This window comes from Felis catus, chromosome E1, assembly GCF_018350175.1.
Source record: "Felis catus isolate Fca126 chromosome E1, F.catus_Fca126_mat1.0, whole genome shotgun sequence".
NCBI classification, from domain to species: Eukaryota; Metazoa; Chordata; class Mammalia; order Carnivora; family Felidae; genus Felis; species Felis catus.
Genome location: NC_058381.1, coordinates 48,016,369 through 48,035,842, shown reverse-complemented (window position 1 = coordinate 48,035,842; position 19,474 = coordinate 48,016,369). Strand labels below are relative to the sequence as shown.

Below are 19,474 nucleotides of genomic sequence, written 5' to 3'. Positions count from 1 at the left end.
ATGAAATGGAATGAAATGAAATGAAATGAAATGAAATGAAATGAAATGAAATGAAATGAAATGAAATGAAATGAAATGAATCGAATCATCCCCCAAATATTCCCAGGTTTTATTAAATTATATCTTTAAAGAAAATCATCTGGGGGTGCCTAGCTGGCTTGCTCAGTGCAGCAGGTGACTTTTGATCTTGGGGTTATGAGTTGGAGCCCAACGCTGGATACAGAAATTGCTTAAAAATAAAAAAAAATCTAGCTTTGCGCAGTGGCAGTATCGTAGCCAATGAGGTTTATCCGAGGCGCGATTATTGCTAATTGAAAAATAAAAAAAATCTGGGGCGCTTGGGTGGCTCAGTTGGTTAAGCATCTGATTTCAGCTCAAGTCATGACCTCATGGTTCATGAGTTCAAGCCCTACATTGGGCTCTGTGCTCTGTGCTCAGAGCCTGGAGCCTACTTAGGATTCTATGTCTCCCCTTCTCTCTGCCTTCCCCTGCTCACGCTCTCTCTCTCTCAAAAATAAACATTAAAAAACAAAAACTATCTTAAAAAAAAAATAAATCTTTAAAGAAAATCATTATCTTATAGTTTCAGTTTTAAAAAGTACCTGCAATTCTTATATATAGTATCACAAATTACTACAAGAATACAATGATTAAGCATCGGTTTGACAAACAAACTTTGACTTCCAATAGGAGGAAGTAAGAGGAAAGCACAGACTGAACTGCTTCTTCCCACCACACGCCTTAGGAGTTAAATGAATGGATCCGTTTCGGACATTCAGGATCGGAGCTCATCAACGTACCAGGGACTCTCCTGTCAGCGACTTGGCAAGAATGTTGGATACAGGCTGGAGCTTTCCTTTCAGCTGCATGCAGCAAAGCACTGCCTGGAAGGCACCATCTCCCGTGGCCAGGCCTTCCCCCAGCACTGTCAGGAAGAAATAGCCAGCGTTAACCACGTAACATTCGATACATACATTTTCCTGATTATAATGTTAGCACCCTATCACAAGGATGACTACTTATATGCTAAAAGAACAACTTCAAGGGGCGCCTGGGTGGCTCAGTCGGTTAAGCGTCCAACTCTTGATTTCAGCTCAGGTCATGGGTTTGAGCCCCACGTTGGGCTTCGTGCTGAGAGCTCAGGGTCTGCTTGGGATTCTCTCTCTCCTTTTCTCTCTGCCCCTTGCCTGCTCTCTTTCAAAATAAATAAAAACTTAAAAAAAAAAAAAAATTCAAGTACTAGAGGAAAGCAGTGATGTTTCTGTTCTGTCCAAGACATGCATAAAGACAAGAACAGAGGGACTTGGGTGGCTCAGTCGGTTAGGCATCCAACTCTTGATTTTGGCTCAAGTCATGATCTCACAGTTCATGGGATCAAGGCCCATGTCAGGATCAGAGCTGACAGCATGGAGCCTGCTTGGGATTCTCTCTCCCTCTCTCTCTCTGCCCCTCCTCTGCTCGTGTGCCCTATCTCTCTAAAAATAAATAAATAATTTTCTTAAAAAAAAATAAATTAATGAAAGAACATAAGACAGTCCACATATCTAACTCACTCCAGCCTACAACCAGTAGGATCACACCAAGAATCACAGGCAAAATTAACCTCAAAGCTCTCTCTCGAGTGAAAAATACCCGTTCAACCTATGACAGCTGGGTAAATGAGGGATATTAAATGGCAGAAACATTCTCTGAATAAAATTTCCACATTTTCCACAGTGACACTTAAAATGCATAAGAACAGAAACTACAAAACTCCACAGGTGGTACTCCTAAGCAGGTAAGAATTCGCTTTCATCAAAACCAGCAAGATTAACTAAGAACCCAAATGTCACATGGCCATAGCAAATGCTAATCAAATTGCTTGCAAGTGCTTACAGATTTAATACAATCACAAGAGCACATATTTAGAACAATACAGAATATACTCATTTTTATGCCACGTCATTTGAGATGATTTCTCACAGCAACTGTAATGGCTCAACTAGTAAAACAATCTGTATCTTTCTCTTCACTGCTAAGTCCAAGACTCTATTTTTAGTTTGTACACACTTTAGTTTCCTTTGCAAGAAAATAATTTGCTGGAATAAAATATTTTGGAAACTGCATTTTTTTCTAATTATCTCCAAGGAAATGTTTAAGTATCAGTATAATATACTACATATTTAAAGTCTATCAGGTCTGCTCATAATGTATTTATTTTGGTTGTACTGAACATATCTTTTCGTTACATTGTTCAGTTTTTCCATTACAACAAATAACATTATAACAACACTAATAAAACTCTACATAAAAATTCCCCATAGGTCCATCACTCAACTAAACAGACTGTGTTCACTTACTTACGTTCTCTTCCAATTTTTATCAATATTTACATAATTTTTTACATGATTATAACTGATATAAACATAACAGTCTGTATTCCGCTTTATCTCCCCTTCACATATTCAAGATCTTCCATGTTCTGAGGGTTTGTGTTTATCATATTATTGTCCATCCAGTGTTCCATCAAGTAGATTTATCAATTTATTTCACTACTCCCTGGCTCCAGAACAATTCCAATTTTTAACTATTGAAACTAACACTGCAATAAACATCCTTATGCCTATACTTTGATTAAAGCAGATTACTAAATTGAAAGTTGCAGTCTCTCTGTAGTTAGGCTTTCATTCAATTACTTTTAGTGCGGGCCAACCTGTTGTCTTGCTCCCTCCACATTACAGATCTACTCAACTGTCCCTGGGTAATTCCTCTAAGTGGTTAACTCCAACAGAGTATCGTGAAGAATATCTTGAACATCTTGTAAGATTCCCCAGTAAGTCTATGTCTCCCTCAGCTCTTACTATTCCTAAAACTATTCAATTAGGACCATTGGGAGTGAGGGAGGCAAACCACAAGACACCCTTAAATACAGAAAACAAACTGAGGGTGGACAGTGGCGGGGGGCGGGGGAAGGGAGGAATGGGCACTGAGGAGGGCACTTGTTGGGCTGAGCCCCGGGTGCTGTATGACAATTGGACAATAAATTATATTTGAAAACGAATAGGACCGTTGGCAAAGGCACTTTAGCTCTCTGGCCCTCAGTGCGATCACCTGTAAAACAGAAACGGGTAAGTTTGTTGTAAGGATCAAATAATACACTGCAAATATAATGCTCTGGAGAAAAGTCAGTCCTGCTAAGGGCTGAACTATTTACCTTCGCCAAGCCTGCTTCCTCCCCTGTAAAATGGAGGTGACGGGAGCTACCTAATAAGGCTACAGTAAAGATGAACTGTGTTAATTATGTCAAGTAGGAGACTAGCAGTCTCCTCGTAAGAGTCCCCTAGATGTTACCCTCCCCTTGTAAAAATTATAAAGCAGTACTGAGTGCTGCTAAGGAAATATCCTAGTTCCTTTCCAGTAATTGGGTCCTAAGAAACTAGTTGTCAAAAGCTGAAGAATGTTTCAGGAAAACGAAAAATCTGTAAGAGTATTTCAACCTCAGGTGATTATGTCATGTTTAGAGAATATTAAATCACATGATATTTTACAAAGCCTTTTATAGATATTTAGTTTCATACAAGGTATTTGCTGAATTTTACTGTGCAAAAGCTCTTGCATTGCACTCATGTTTGAAGGCCTCAATATTTATCAAAATTACGTTTCCTTTTTTTCTTTCTCTCCCTTTTTTAGACAAGAATCAGTACTGATGTACTTTTTTCTAACTGTTGCCCTAAAATGCAATGCAGTTTGTCTTGCAGGATCCCACATAAAGAACTGTCGCAAAAAAACAGTCAACAATTCTACATAAAAAACTCTCCTGCTTTTGTATCATATAACGAGATTAAACTGCAATATACCAACCTGGTCCCTTATTATCTGTAATATCTTGAAAAGGCTTGAAAGAAAACAAAATACAGCCTCATGTATTATTATTAAACTTGCCTTAGCTATAACAATTGAACTTGCCAAAAAAGAGAACATTAAGAATGTAATCTAGGGGCACCTGGGTGGCTCAGTCAGTTGCGTGTCCACATTCAGCTCAGGTCATGATCTCACAGTTCGTGAATTTGAGCCCCACATCAGGCTCATTGCTGTCACCCGCTTCGGATCCTCTGTCCCCCTCTCTTTCTGCCTCTCCCCCGCTTGCGCTTTCTCTCTCAAAAATACATAAAAATTTCTTAAGTAAAATTCATTTTTAAAAAGTGTAATCGGGACGCCTGGGTGGTTCAGTCAGTTGAGTGTCCGACTCTTGATCTCAGCTCAGGTCATGATCTTGTGGTCCCTGGGTTCGAGCCCCGCATTAGGCTCTGTGCTGACAGTGCTTGAGATTCTGTCTCTCCTTCTCTCTGCCCCTCCCCTGCTTGTGCTCGCCCTCTCTCAAAGTAAATAAATAAACTAAGAAAAGATTAAAAAAAAAAAAGTGTAATCTAATCTTGAGCAATTGTAAATATGTTACAACGCCTTGCAGAAAAATTCTCTTCCCGCCAACTATCTGTAAGATTTTACTGTAAGCACACAACTGTTCCCAAACTGGACCACTCCTTCCTGTCTACTGAGTTACCAAGGAGGAGACCTGAAAGTCTTACCTCTGCTGCTATACTCGGGTCTCTACCCCCTTCTCTATCTTTAGTTTCTGTAATATGTATTACTTGAAATATTTTAGACCAGAAACTAATATTAAAGGAACAGTCATTCACCTGTTTCCGCAAAATAGCCTCTGGCTATCAAAAGGAGACAATCAACAATTAAAATGTAATGCCCCTTCTTTAAATTACATACAGTGAGAAAGGTGATTTAAAATAAGCCTTAAGTACAGTAAGTGGTATGATTCTGTATGTTTTCAGTCACATCACCATATCAGGGTGTTTCATCAAGTCCTTAGTTATTTTTAAAATCTTTGGGTGGCTGGGTCAGTTGTCAGTTGACTGTCCGTCCGACTTTGGCTCAGGTCATGATCTCAGGGTTCGTGAGTTCAAGCCCCGCAGTGACCTCGCGACTATCAGCACAGAGCTCACTTTGGATCCTCTGTCTCCCTCTCTGCCCCTCCCTGCTCACACTCTCTCTTTCAAAAATAAACATTAACTAATTAAATCTCTTATTGAAATGCTAGGCCTAATCAAGGTATTTTTCCAAAATGTTCAGTGTATACCAAAGGAGGCAAGAATATACAATGGGGAAAACAGAGTCTTCTTCAGTAAATGGTGTTGGGAAAATTGGACAGCTACATGCAAAAGAATGAAACTGGACCACTGTCTTATACCATACACAAAAACAAACTCAAAATGGATTAAATACCTAAAAGAAGTGAAACCATAAAACTGTTGGAAGAAAACATAGGCAGTAATCTCTTTGACATCGGCCTCAGCAACATTTTTCTAGGTCTGTCTCTTCAGGCAAGGGAAACAAAAGCAAAAGTAAACTATTGGGACTACACCAAAATAAAAAGCTTTTGCACCGCAAAGGAAATCATCAACAAAAAGAAAAGGCAGGGCGCCTGGGTGACTCAGTCAGTTAAGCACCCCACTCTTGATTTCGGATCAGGTCACGATTTCACGGTTCGTGAGATCAAGCCTTACATCAGGCTCTGTGCTGACAGCACAAAGCCTGCTTGGGATTCTCTCTCCCACTCCATCCTTCCCTCCCCAGGTTGGATGTGCTCACACTCTCCCTCAAAATAAGTAAACTTTAAAAAAAAATTATGATTCTAATTTAGTTCTTGGCTTGGAGATAAATCAGCCATAAAAAATATTTTGGGGACAACCAAGTAAATTTGATTAGAGAGTGGGTTTTAGGTAATGTTAGGGAATTACTGTCAATTTTTAAAAATTTATTTATTTTGAGAGAGACAAAGACAACATGAGGGGAAGGGCAGAGAGAGAGAGGGAGAGAGAAAATCCCAAACAGGCTCTGCACTGCCAGCACAGAGCCCAAAGCGAGGCTCAGCCTCACAAAACCACAGGGAATTACTGCCCGTTTTATTTGTTAATAATAATAACATTGTGGTTATGCATTTATGGCCTTATTTTTTAGAGATGAATACTAACGTGGCTAGGGGTAAATATCACGATGCCTAGCATTATTTTTAAATATGTCAGAAAAAAGTGAGTATGGTCAAATGTTACAATCTGAGAATATGAATGCTTATTAAACTACCTGTTCTATTTTCCTATGTATTTTAATTTCTTCATAATACAAAACAACTTTTCATGTTTTTTAATTCTATAACCAAGACTGCCTGCCTGCTTTCCTAACCCTGTCTGAGAAAGTGAAATCAGAAGGTCAGAAGCAGCAAATGGAAAGGGGGAGGAGGTAGTTACAACAGGGCACGTTGAGAGTCGCAAGGAATGCAAACTGACAGCCTCACGGTAAGGGAACAGATGTCAAAACAATATGGCTCAGTCAGTTAGGTGTCCGACTCTTATTTCAGCTCAGGTCAGGATCTCCCAGTTCATGGCATAGAGTCTCGCATGGGGCTCCACACTGTCCGCTTGGGATCCTCTGTCTCCTTCTCTCTCTCTCTGCCCTTCCTCTGCCCGTGCTCTCTCAAAATAGATAAATAAACTTAAAAAAAAAAAAAAAAAAAGATACACTGTATTACGTAATACTTACGACGGCAAACGTAAGGTTGGGGCCGCTAGGATACGAACAGTTCTCCGGCGTTACAAAGTAGTATAATAATTAACAGACTGAGGTTCTTGACTTGCTTTTTATTACTAACTCACTGCCTGACCATGGTATTTTATTTTACATAATGTTACCAAAAGTTGAAAAAGAAAAAAAAATTCATCTAATAGCAGAACTCTACAACTAGCAACACATACATATAAACTTGGCTAATCTTCCCGAATGTCTGTTTCAAGTGAACAACTATATACACTGCTCTGGCATCTCAGCAAGCATTTTCCATGTGCTTCCGTATCACATAGATGCTAACAAGGAATGCACAGAATTTCATTAAAAGAACTCCTCCATTACTGGAAGCTAACTGATTTTTCACTTTTACACACAGCACTGCAATGAACACCATTCCACATACAATCTCTTCTTTCTTTTGGATTATTTACTTGGGACAGCATCCCAGAAATGAGATTAGTGGGTCGAAGGGTATAAGCATATTACCAAGCTGCATTCTGCTTCACACTCCACCAACACAAGAGTATATTTATTTCATTACGACTTTATCCTAGACATTGGTTAAAGTTTTTTCCCCCAACATCATAGAGGTGTGATTGGTATACAAAAACTGCATATAATTAATGTATACAATCTGGTGAGTTTGTATATATGTATTCACGCATGTTACTATCATCACAATGCAGGTAGTAAACATATAAACATATCCACCACCTCCAAAAGATTGCTGGTTAAACACTTATTTTAGTAATTCAGTAGTTGTAAAGTAGTATCTAACTTTAAAACTGCTAAATGATGGGGGGTGGGAGGGAGGAGACGGTGGGTGATGGGTATTGAGGAGGGCACCTTTTGGGATGAGCACTGGGTGTTGTATGGAAACCAATTTGTCAATAAATTTCATATATTAAAAAAAAAAAAAAAAAACTGCTAAATGAGGGGCGCCTGGGTGGCTCAGTCAGTTAAGCGTCCGACTTCAGCTCAGGTCATGATCTTGCGGTCCGTGAGTCCGAGCCCCGCGTCGGGCTCTGTGCTGACCGCTCGGAGCCTGGAGCCTGTTTCCCATTCTGTGTCTCCCTCTCTCTCTGACCCTCCCCCGTTCATGCTCTGTCTCTCTCTGTCTCAAAAATAAACGTTAAAAAAAAATTTTTTTTTTAAAACCTGCTAAATGAAACAACAGAAAAATGCAACCTTTTCCGTATGCTCCTTCACCAATAGCATTTACTCTCCTGTGACTTCTCACAAGCCATTTAACCTTCTGGGATTTTGTAGGTCTCCAAGATGAGAAGACTGTATTCCACCTCACTAATCCTCAAGGGAGCGAAAATTAAAGAAAGAGTGTCCATTTCTCACACGTGAGGTTGGCAAAACATCAAGACTGGCAGGTTCCAGTGTCCGTGTGATTACACGGCAGGGCCATCCGCATGTGCTGCTGGTGGGTGTGTGCACCTGAACTAATCTGACAGCGTCTGTTAAAACTGTAAGTATACAATTTTAACCCAGACATCCAACTTTTAAGACTCCTTTACCCAGACATCCAACTTTTTTTTTTTTTTAATTTTTTTTTTCAACATTTATTTATTTTTGGGACAGAAAGAGACACAGCATGAACAGGGGAGGGTCAGAGAGAGAGGGAGACACAGAATCCGAAACAGGCTCCAGGCTCTGAGCCATCAGCCCAGAGCCCGACGCGGGGCTCGAACTCACGGACCGCGAGATCGTGACCCGGCTGAAGTCGGACGCTTAACCGACTGCGCCACCCAGGCGCCCCCAGACATCCAACTTTTAAGACTATCCTACAGAAACTAGCAACACTAAAGAAGAATAAGTTTTTATTACAGGATGGATTATAATGACAAATGAGGACACAAGAACCACCTGAATGCCTACCGATATGAGAAGTTTTGAGGAAATAGGAAAACATTTATAGTATGGAATATTAAGCAGTAATTGGAACTGAAGAAACTTAGAAAGATATCCATGACAGGTACCCAGGTGGCTCAGTCGGTCCAGTGTCCGACTCTTGATCTTGGCTCACATCATAATCTCACGGTTCATGAGTTCGAGCAACATATCAGGCTCTGCACTGACAGTACGGAGGCTGCTTGGGATCCTCTCTCCCTCTCTTTCTCTCTCTCTGCCCCTTCCCCGCTCTCTATGTCTCTCTCTCTCTCAAAATAAATAAATAAATAAATAAAAGCAGAAGTTAAAAAGAAGAAAGGCACCTATCTATGATCCGTTGGTATGTAAGAAAGCAATCTGCTTTGTACTGATCACATGAATCTTTTTTAATTTTTAAAGGAAAACCCCTATCTACATATTTTAGGCATTTGTGTTTATCACTATAGAGAAAGATACCAAAGATACAACAAGGTAATAACCATGATTTCTTCAGATGGGATAAAAAGGGGAAATGATTCCCTTCTTCATATTCCTCTATATTATCTGACTTACTGTTATTTGGCTCCCTGGTAATTTTATTTTTTGTTGTTGTTGTGGGTAATTTTAAATGTCCAGAGATAGTAAAGATTTTGTTAAAGGGCGTTCACATTCTTCAGTGAATGGTTAAATTATGTCCAATATGCCACAGGAGTATGTCAGATAGTTTTTAAGGTTTACAACAAGAACAGTTAATACTTTTAAAAGTTTTGATACAAAGGAGTAATAAAAAAATTAACCTCTGTTTAACACCTCAGCACCCCTCCCCCAAATTCTGGATCAACGAAACATTCTATTATTCAAATCACAGCTGTGATTGAAGCAAAACTTCCCACCACACACTGTACCCCTTCTCCCACTCACTCGGAGATTCATCCCAGTGAACTGGCAGGAATCACGAAGAAAAGCATTCCTATTCTACGGGTACCCAAAGAGCAAAAATCTTTCTAGTTAATTTCTCGCCCAAAGAAAACAGAAATAAAGCACTAACGAGCATGCCAGTCAGGCTCTCTTCTCTAAGGGACATCTACTGAAGGGAAAAAAACATTCTAGGACGGACAGACAAGCCTCTCAATTTATCCAAGCTTAACATCTTAATCAATGTGTGTTACAGGTCTTAAAATTTGGCTCTTATTGACTAAAAATACTCACACAAACTTTAAAAGGACACTATCAGTGTTCCCACTCATGACGATGAACAACGTTCAGATGTACATCCATCAGAGCAGGAAAGTCGTCATCCACGTTAGTTACTAGTAACCACAGTGAGGGGGGTTTCAAATGTTTTAATCTCTCTTGAAATTAGCACATAAAAAAATCAAATCTTAAACACTGCTCAATTTAAATAACTCAAAATTTTCAAAGCAGAAAACAGTCCCATTCTTAAACATACCATGCCTACAATCTTCATCAGCTTGCCCATAGTTTTTCTGCAAAATAAAAGATACAAGATAAAATTAAGTCGTTCAAGGGCAGCTTAAAACAGATTTTATCAAAAACAAAAACAAAAACTCAACTTTGTTTCAAAGTGTGATTATTAATGTTTGGAATTTAATATTCACAGAGCAAAACTAACTCATGTGCTCTACCAACAATATAATGTCCTTCCCTGTCCATTACTCACACTCCTTCTCACCTTCTCTACTTCCAAACCACCAGAACCTCCTCCCTCACGATCACGCTCAGCTAACGACTCCCCTGAGAAAACAGAGCCCTGAGAAGAGAGTTCCCGAGGACTGTCACCCCATGTCTGCCCGCTTCCCAGCGCACTCTCTGCCTTCCGCCTGTTACCAGGCCAGCCTCCAGGGCCCTTTCTAGCGTACCGCTGGGGCAGACCTGCTCTATAACCCGCTCAAGAACATCGCTCCGGCAAGCCGCCTCTACTCCTATATCGCTGACTTTTTTGCTTTCCATTGAAACAAACATGGGGCTACTTCACCCATCTTAAAAAAATCCTTCTTGTGACCTCACTTCTCCCACCAGTTACCACTCTCACTTTTTTGTGCCTCTTTGGGACAAAACTCCCCGAGAACTGTCTCTACTCATGTACTTCAATTCCTTCCCGGTGACCCTCGAACCGTCTTTAGTCAGATGGGCACCGCCACTCCACGGAGGCTGCTCTCGTGCTGGTCTCCAGTGACCTCCACTGCATCCAGCCGGACACGCGGTCTACACCGACTCGTTCCCATTCAGATGCACTGTCACATCTCCGTCGCCTCTCAATTCTCACTACTACATTCACAGCAACAGACACTGCTGACCACTCTCTCACTTGGATCCACTTTCTTCACTTGGCTACGGGTTCACGGCCCTCCCTTAGTTTTCCTTTACGTCAAGGGTTGCTCTTCAGGCTGCTTTGCTGGTTCCTCTTCTTCTCCTGCACCTCTTCACACTGTAGTGCCATTAAGACTAAGTCCTCGGTCCTCTCCTCTTCTCTATGTACACTCGTTCATTCCCTTGGTGATCTCACCCAGGCTCAAGACTTCAGATGTCATCTACAGGCCCCCAACTCTTAAGTCTGTATCTTTGACCCAGACCTCTCTCCCAAACTCCACCCCTGCCTATCATGACTGCTTCCTCAACATCTCCAGCCAGCTATCTAAATGACATCTCAAACTCAGGATGTCCAAAACTGAACTCCCAACTTGCCCCACAAAACCTGTGCACCACCGACAGCCTTGTCATCTCAGTTGAGGAAACTCCACTTTCCAAATGCTCAGACAAAGCAACATCGGAGTAATTTGTGACCGCTCTCTCTCTCTCTCTCTCTCTCTCTCTCACTCCCTGCATTCAATGTATTAGGAAATTATACTAGTCCGACCTTCAACTTAGAACCAGAATCAAACCACTCCTCACTCTCTCTGCGGCCGCCATTTTGCCTGAGTCACTATCATGTCTGCCCTGGATTATTCCAACAGCTTCCCAACTAGTCCCCCTGCCTCACTTACCCCTCCAGAGTCTACCCTCAATATAAAAGCCAAAGAATCCCTGCCAAATCAGATCATGCCATTCCTCTGCTCAAAACCTAACAAGAGCTCCCCAACTTAAGTAGAAGAAAACCAGGTCCTTATAGGGACCTGGAGGGCCCCACAGGAGTCAGCCCCATTGCCCACTCCGCCTCACATACTTTTCTCCAGCACACTGGTCTTCTAGCTATTTCTCAAATATGCCAGGCAGGCTTCTGCCTCAGAACCTTCGCACTGACTGTTGCCTCTGCCTGTAATATTCTTCCTCCAGATTTTGACATGGCTCGCTCCCTTGCCTCCTTCGTATCACCTTATCAGCAAAGCCGACCCTGACCACTCAATTTCAAATTGCAACCCCAACCCTAACCCTATATCCCCAAATCTCCCTTGCCATGACTTTTTTTTTCAGCAGACTGCTACCTTCTAACACTCTCAAGTGTCTACTTATGTGTAATATGTACTGTCTAGGGTCTGTCCCCCAGCTAGAAAAAATACCGTGAAGATCATTTTTTTCCACCAATGTCTATCAAGTACCTAGACCAGTGTCCGGTACATAGTATACACTCAATAAATATTTGCTGAATGAGTGGATAACCCAAAATGCTACACAACAAGTTGTATTAAACAATTTTAAAGGTGTAAAAACAGTTGTTGCTGTCAAACACGTTCAGCAATCACTAGCCACATCAGCCCGGACTTAGGTGATTGTGGCCAACAATTTTCCCCACTCAATGAAAAAGTCCATTTTTCACGGCTCAGCATTGGCTTATTGACAGTGTTTACCCACCAGTTGCAAAAACGAGGCGATTCTGTAAAGAAGACTCTCAATTTTGATGCTTTCTATCTCCAGTGGACATGGCCCTGTGAAGTCGGCCATGGAGTACTGGCCAAGAGAAAGGAGGGCCTCTGTGCAGTGCTTGAGGGTCATTTCATAGTCCTGCCTCTTAAGTGATTCGCACGCTTGTTCACATGACTTCTCAGCTCTTCTGTCTTCCATGACTCAGGGACAAAAATCCTAAAGACAGAAAGAAAGGACAGGTCAGAGAAGGTTTTAAAATCTCACTCGTTTTCAATTCTAGTCTCATTCCTACCTCCGTTGGTTTAATTATCTCTCGGAATAGTTACTCTCAACCAGCCTTCTGATCAAGGTCACAGCTGAGCCTGTGATGCTACAAAATCTATACTTCTCTTTTACATTTTATGAAGTCTTTACTAAGATCCAAGCATAACGTCAACCGTAAGTCGAGATCACACAACCAAGCACCAAATGTAGAAATGAGTCAAATTGATAAAGGAAACATGACTTTGAGTACTGCAAGGTGCAACAAACCATGAAGGCTGTTTTGTGTGTTTTTTTTAAACCAGAAGGTACAGAAATGCTTCATATCCAAACCTCCCAATTTCAGTATTGTAATTCTGTGACTGGGATCGCAGAGAATCAAGACCTATACCGTGCAGGATTTTTCCCACCAACATAAAAACCAGTCTAAAATGCCAGTCTGAACCGCCTATTCATTCAATTCGGCAAACATTCCCCGAGGCCGGGCCCTGTGCTAGCGGCCCCGAAGTCCACGATGGAGCACAGCACGGCTGCTCTCAGGCAACTCCGATTCTGCCAAGAGCAGCAATTCCGAGAAAGACTTATTCCATCTGCCACAAGGCATGAGCTGGCCTCGAAAGGTGAACGGGAGTTCCCTACACAGAGATGGCAGGGAGAGCGTACGTGGGATTTTCAGAGAGAAGAGTTCAAGCGAAACCACCAAGAGGAACAACCGCGTGACCTAAACTCCAGGTGTGTCAGGGAAAGCGGAGGAGCCGCGAATGACCTCAAGGGCCGCAAGAAGGGAGGGCTTTATGCCACAGGCGCTGGGGCGTGATGGGCTGTCACAGGAAGAAGGAGGCTCTCCCTCAGAAGTGCCGTAAGAACAGGCGAGAAGCGGGCACGGCCATCAGGAAGACACCACCACGGCGGTCCGAGAAGGAGAGTCTGCGAATGCAAGCCCGGCCTCGCCCCAGCTGGATGGCTCACGGCGAGAGCACGACGCCTGGGCAGAGAGGACCTCAACCCCGTGGACTGCCGATCACGACACTGCGTCGCGGGAGCACTCTCGCGGACCGCCCGTCACCAGCTCGGTCAGGCACGCAGAGTGCGTTTCCTGCCCCCCCCACCTCGCTTGCCGGCCCTCCTGCTCTTCCCCACCTTCCACCTGACCCACCGGCCCCAGGTGCTCATCGGTCCCTCTCGCCTCCTCTCCTGCCGCAGCCCCGGCGAGCCTCCTGCCGCCTCTCCAGCTCTGACGGCCACCTGGCCCCAGGCTCCCCTGCTCTTCTTCTGCCATGCGCCGCACACAGCGAGAGCTGAGGGGAGAAAGCCGTGGACGGGCACCCAGAACACAGTGGCAGTGAGTTGGGCGTGATGACAGACGTCTGCAGAGGTCCATCCAGGCCCCTTCAACTTGGAGATACTCGTAGGTCAAAAAGTGCAGGGGCACCTGAGTGGCTCAGTCGGGTAAGCACAGGACCCCTGATTTCAGCTCAGGGCATGGTCTCGCAGCTTCTGAGATCGAGCCCCACACTGGGCTCATGCTGACAGTAGGGAGCCCGCTGAGGATTCTGTCTGTCTGTCTCTCTCTCTCAAAATTAATAAGTAAAACTTGCAAAGTGAATGACTTGCTTTAAAGAAAGGAAGACAAAATAGCGACACTACAAGATAATAACTGATTATAGAGACCTCAGATGATGCTACTGACACTTTGGTCCGAGTAGGTCTTTGCCGAGGGAGAGCTGTCCTGGGTGCTGTAAGATATTTAGCAGCATCTCTGGCCAGTGGCACCTCCCAACTTGTGACAACCGAAAGTATCTCCAGACCGGAGCAAATGTCCCCTGGGGGGGGGGGGGGGGGGGGGGACTCATTCCTGATTGACAACTACCGATACAAACGAGCTTCTCGCGTTGGCTTGCCAGACAATAGCAAAAGTAGATGCATAAACCCATGGACGCCAAAGGCCTCAGAATTGGCAAATCTTTCCTGTAAAACTCTCAGCCGCATCTAGAAAATATTACAAAAGAAGTGAAAAGAAAAGAAAAACTAAGAATGCACAAGCTAAAATCTTTCTTAGGGACAGAACAGAGCACAGGGAGCCAGAGCACAGACGCAGAGCCAGAGGCCTTGCATTCAAAACTCACCGGCCCCCTCACCCACCGGCCCCCTCACTCAGATACTCATGAGCTACACAGCCTGGGGCGAGTGACTTAACCTCCAGTATCCCACCCAACTTGCTCACCTCAAAACTGGCAAACAACTACTGCCTACCTCCTATGGTTAATGCAGGATCAGGTGAAGTATCGTGTGTAGAACACTTACGAGAATGCCTAGCACACAGTAAGTGCTCAGGAAGCGTCAGCTATGGCTATTTCCCCTAAAATTCCAAATTTTCAGTTTACATAAAGTAGAATCACTTCACTGATCTCAACATACAATACTATATTTACAGTAAACAAAATAACACTCTGCGTAACTACCTAGTTAACAGAGCAATTATTTTCATCCATTTTACCCATCTCAATAAACTGATAATGATTACGCAAGAATGGCCGCTGGAGAAATAAGTACATTTGTGTGTCACTGATATACACAAGACAACCCCTAAAACTGGCTACAAAGGGAGATCACAAAGACTCCTGTCAACATCAGCCACCAAGCATACTCCCCAGGGATATCTCAAAACATTAATATGTCAGCAGATTGGGGACAGAACTATTAACTTCAGCAGCTCCAGGGGGAATTAACTTGAAGAGTTCATGTCTGATTCATTAGGTTCAAGTGCCTATCTCAGAAGAGGATGTGAAGGTTTCTACCACACTTACCTTTGTTAATCAGGTCTTAATAATTAGTTTCTCCCCAAGTCCTACCTGAACCTCACCAGGGGTACTTAGCTGTAGTGTGGACCTCAGTACAAAGCAGGTCTTATTCAACTATTTTCTCTGGTTTTTCAGAAAACAGAAGGACCTAGCTAAACATCCTCCTTCTGAAGAAGTTAAAAAAGCTTTCTCATGGGTAAAATAAAAACTGCCAAAGTGAGACAATGTCTCAGCCATGCTAAAATGGACTATAGAAAATACACAGTAAGAGATCTAAAACTACTACTCCTGGAAGAGGCCAGCACCCAGATACACCTCACTGTGTGGCTGACACTCTTGTCGAGGATACAGACACAGCTGTATCAACACCATACAATCCTACCGCCTGCCCAGAACAGCCTGATCCAAGGGGAAACAGTGACCAAGCTCTAAGAGTCTCTCCCCTGGGGACAGGGAGGCCCAGGGAATGGAGATGAGTCCCGTGAATCACACTGATACAGGAAGAAGCATCACATCCGCCCATTGTGAGATCTACCCCCATCAGCCTTGATTCTTTCTCTTCCTGTTAAAAACAACCAACCTGCATAAAAAGAATACAAAACACTGTATGTAACTTTCTACAAACTCCTCCACCTGTGGGGAACATGGGCTTGGGAGTGTGTGACTTCACAGGCAAGGGAAACCAAGATTCCAACCCAAATCCATTAACTCCTGCAATCTGCTACTGACCTATAAGAGACTAATATCATTAGTTGTTTGGCCACCCAGTATCCATTCCTTTTCCTGCTAACAAAAGCCCACATTTTCCCTTTGAGAATTCACCTCACCCCTACTCTCAGTCCATATGGTTCCTGAAGAGCAGACCGCATCAAGGAATCCAAGGGTGTCATGTGACCACAACTGGCTCATAGCCCCAAACACAAAGACGGGCTCAGGTAAGACATGTGACCCCATAAGAACCAATGAGACACGAGACTTCTGCTGAGGCTTCTGGGAAAAAGACAGGTGTTCTTTCCCACTAAACCTAAAGTGTGAGAGGCTCCCGGGGTTGAATATGCTGCGGCCACTTTTCTAACATATGGCCCCTACAACTGAAGTCTGTACAGGAAAAGGCAGAGTTGATCCATAGGGAGAAACAGTCCTGATGACATCACTTGAGCCCCAACTCCAGCTAACTATGCCTGGACTTTGCAGTTAAGTGAGCCAAGAAATTTCTTTCTAGTTTAACCCAGGCAGTTGGGGCTAATTGATATACATGTATGTCTGATTAGCACCTCCCAGGATGTGAAAAACTGAATGAGCTGATAATTGTCTTATAATATATATACACACGATTATTAGTAACACTGGCCACAGTTATTGATTGCTAATAACCGTAAATATAAAGAAGAAAAAAGTGGGCTTGGGAGAGAAATGGCTTAATGTGATACTTGGTTATTCTGCCTGTTAAAAATACAATTCTAGGAGCGCCTAGCTGGCTTAGTCAGTGAAGCACACAACTCTTGATCTCCGGGTTGTGAGTTCGAGCCCCACGTTGGGTGTAGAGATTACTTAAAAATAAAATCTTAAAGGGGCGCATAGGTGTCTCAGTCCATTAAGCTCAGGTCATGATCTCATCGTTCGGTTCATGAGTTTGAGCCCAGCATCCAGCTCTGCGCTGACAGAGCAGAGCCTAGTTTCCATCTCTCTGACCATCCCTTGCACTCGCTCTCAAAAAATAAACATTTAATAAAAATAAAAATAAAAATAAAAGAAAGTGTGAATGAAAGTCTTCACAAACCTAAGCCAATCATCTCCTATGGTGAAGCAAAAGTCCCATGCGTCCCTAAGACTAAGGATAAGGAGTATTTTAATTAGCACCACCTTTCCAAGAAATGATAACATTTGCACTTTCCACAAGTCAACTTTATAAGAACATCGCTATCACTAAGTTAGTTTTCACTACTTTTATAGAAAAGAAATTTGTTTTAAAATCTATCCATCTTAGTACAATAAAAAAAAAAAGGAAAGACACTGATAAATTGGACTTCATCAAAATTACACTTTGGCTCTTTGAAAGACACTGTTAAGAGAACGAAAACTAAAGACTAAGAAAAAATTATCTGCACATCACATGTCTGAAAGAGGATTTGTGTCTGAACACAGAAAGAAGTCTCAAAACTCAACAATAAGCAAACAACCAAATTAAAAGCTGGATAAAAGATTTCCACACACACTCCAAAGAGGGCATAATGATGGCAAATTAGCACATGAAAAGATGAGGCTTTAGTCATCAGAGAAATGCAAATTAAAACCATGATTAGACACTACTACATACTATTAGAGTGGCTACATTACAAACATTGATAACATCGGCGATGCGGAAGAACTGGAACACTCAAGACATGGCTGGTGGGAATACAAAATGGTACAGCTACTCCAGAAAAAGGGCTGACAATTTCTTAAAAAAGTTAAACACATACTCACTACATGACCCGCAATCCCCTCTCCCCAGACAGCTACCCTGGAGAACTGAAAAGACACGTTCACACAAAAATCTATACACAAACATTTACAGCAGCTCTATTCATAACTGCTAAAAACGGAGATACATCCAAATGTCCCTTAATAAGTGACCATGGAAAACTACTCAGCAATAAAAAAAGAATACATTTGCAATATATGCAATACCTTACATGACTGAAAAAGTAAAAGAGCCCAGTCTTAAAAGCTTACATATTGTACGATCCCATTTGTATTATATTTTCGAAAAGCCAAGACTAAAGGGATGGAAAAAGGTCAGTGGCGGGAGGGGTCATGGGGTGGGGATGGGTGACTATGAAAGAAGAGGGTGAGGACATTGCTCTGTATCCTGACTGCGGTGCTAGGTGCACAAACTATACATGTAGGAAATTAATACAACTATACACCAAAAGACAAAAGCCAACTTTTACCGCATGATAATTTTAAGAATAAAACTTTTAAATTGCTTTTAAAATAGGAATCGGTGTCATAATTAATATGGTTATTGTTTTTTAAAGTTTATTTTGAGAGAGAGAGAGAGAGAGCGAGCACGCGTGCATGCACATCCAAGCAGGGGAGGGGCAGAGAAAGGAGGACAGAGAAATGCCCAAGCAGGCTCCATGCTAACAGCACAGAACCCAACACAGGGCTCGAACCCACGAATCATGAGATCATGAACTGAGACGAAATCAAGAGGTCAACCGACCAAGCCACCCAGGGGCCCCTAACATAGTTTTTAAAAATTGAAAAGAAACAGATACAGAAGGATAAGCGTGTTGTTAATAAATGGAAAACCTATACATTTCCTCTTCCGTGCATGTAGGTTTTAGAGGCAAGAATGGAGCCTTCAGAAAGAATGTCTCCAAATAGAGCAATCATTGAGTTCACTTGGCACAAAATATAGAATATTTTTGAAGAATTCCATCATCACTAGGTAATTTGTCTAGAACCAAAAGTAAATATTGGAAGAAAAATGAAATCAATAGTGCACCACAGAGGCGGTAGGTAGACAGGCCTGGACTAAGATATTTTCAGTAACAGATGAAAAAAAGGAAGGTGATTTTTAAAAGCATCATTCTTTGCCCACTGGGGACTTCTTTCTAAAACAGTATGAGAATAACCATCAGACCACCATGAAATCAAGGCATGAAATGTATTTTATTGTTTAAAAAAAAAAATCAGTTATGGGGCGCCTGGGTGGCCCAGTTGGTTAGGCGTCCGACTTCGGCTCAGGTCATGATCTCATAGTTTGTGAGTTCAAGCCCCGCTGACAGCTCAGAGCCTGGAGCCTGCTTGGGATTCTGTGTCTCCCTCTCTCTCTCCCCCTCCCCTGCTCGTGCTCTCTCTCTCTCTCTCTCTCAAAAATTAATAAACATTAAAAATTTTTTTTTAATCAGTTACCTTCCTTAAATTAATTTTTCTTATTAATGTAGGCATGGCTCCCCTTTATTTCAAAAGAGCTAAAAATCTTATTTGATTAAAGACAGACTTCAAAGAACAAAAATAAACTGTGATCAAACAGCAGGAGCCCATAGTAGCAAATAAAATTTCTTCAATCTAAACCGAAGATGATTTCTGTATCTCTGTCTTAGACGTTT

General features: G+C 42.4%; 1 protein-coding gene and 1 non-coding gene across 9 annotated transcripts in view; one reads left to right on the top strand and one right to left on the bottom strand.

Annotated features, from left to right (window-relative positions):
• HELZ (helicase with zinc finger) overlaps window positions 1–19,474 on the bottom strand; it is a 163,101-nt gene that overhangs the window by 126,854 nt on the left and 16,773 nt on the right. For 7 of the 8 annotated variants that reach the window (XM_023244319.2, XM_023244321.2, XM_023244320.2 and 4 more), the window contains 3 exons: window positions 12,301–12,528; window positions 9,941–9,977; window positions 801–925 (listed from right to left, as the gene is read on the bottom strand). In XM_023244319.2, coding sequence (XP_023100087.2) covers window positions 801–925; window positions 9,941–9,977; window positions 12,301–12,510 — 372 coding nt within the window. In that variant the 5' untranslated portion in view covers window positions 12,511–12,528. Of the gene's footprint in view, window positions 1–800; window positions 926–9,940; window positions 9,978–12,300; window positions 12,529–19,474 lie in introns of those variants that run through there. The other variant, XM_045044969.1, reaches the window with a different exon arrangement.
• On the top strand, window positions 251–392 carry LOC111557949. The gene has a single exon (XR_002738353.1). It is a non-coding gene; the product is annotated as a U4 spliceosomal RNA (small nuclear RNA).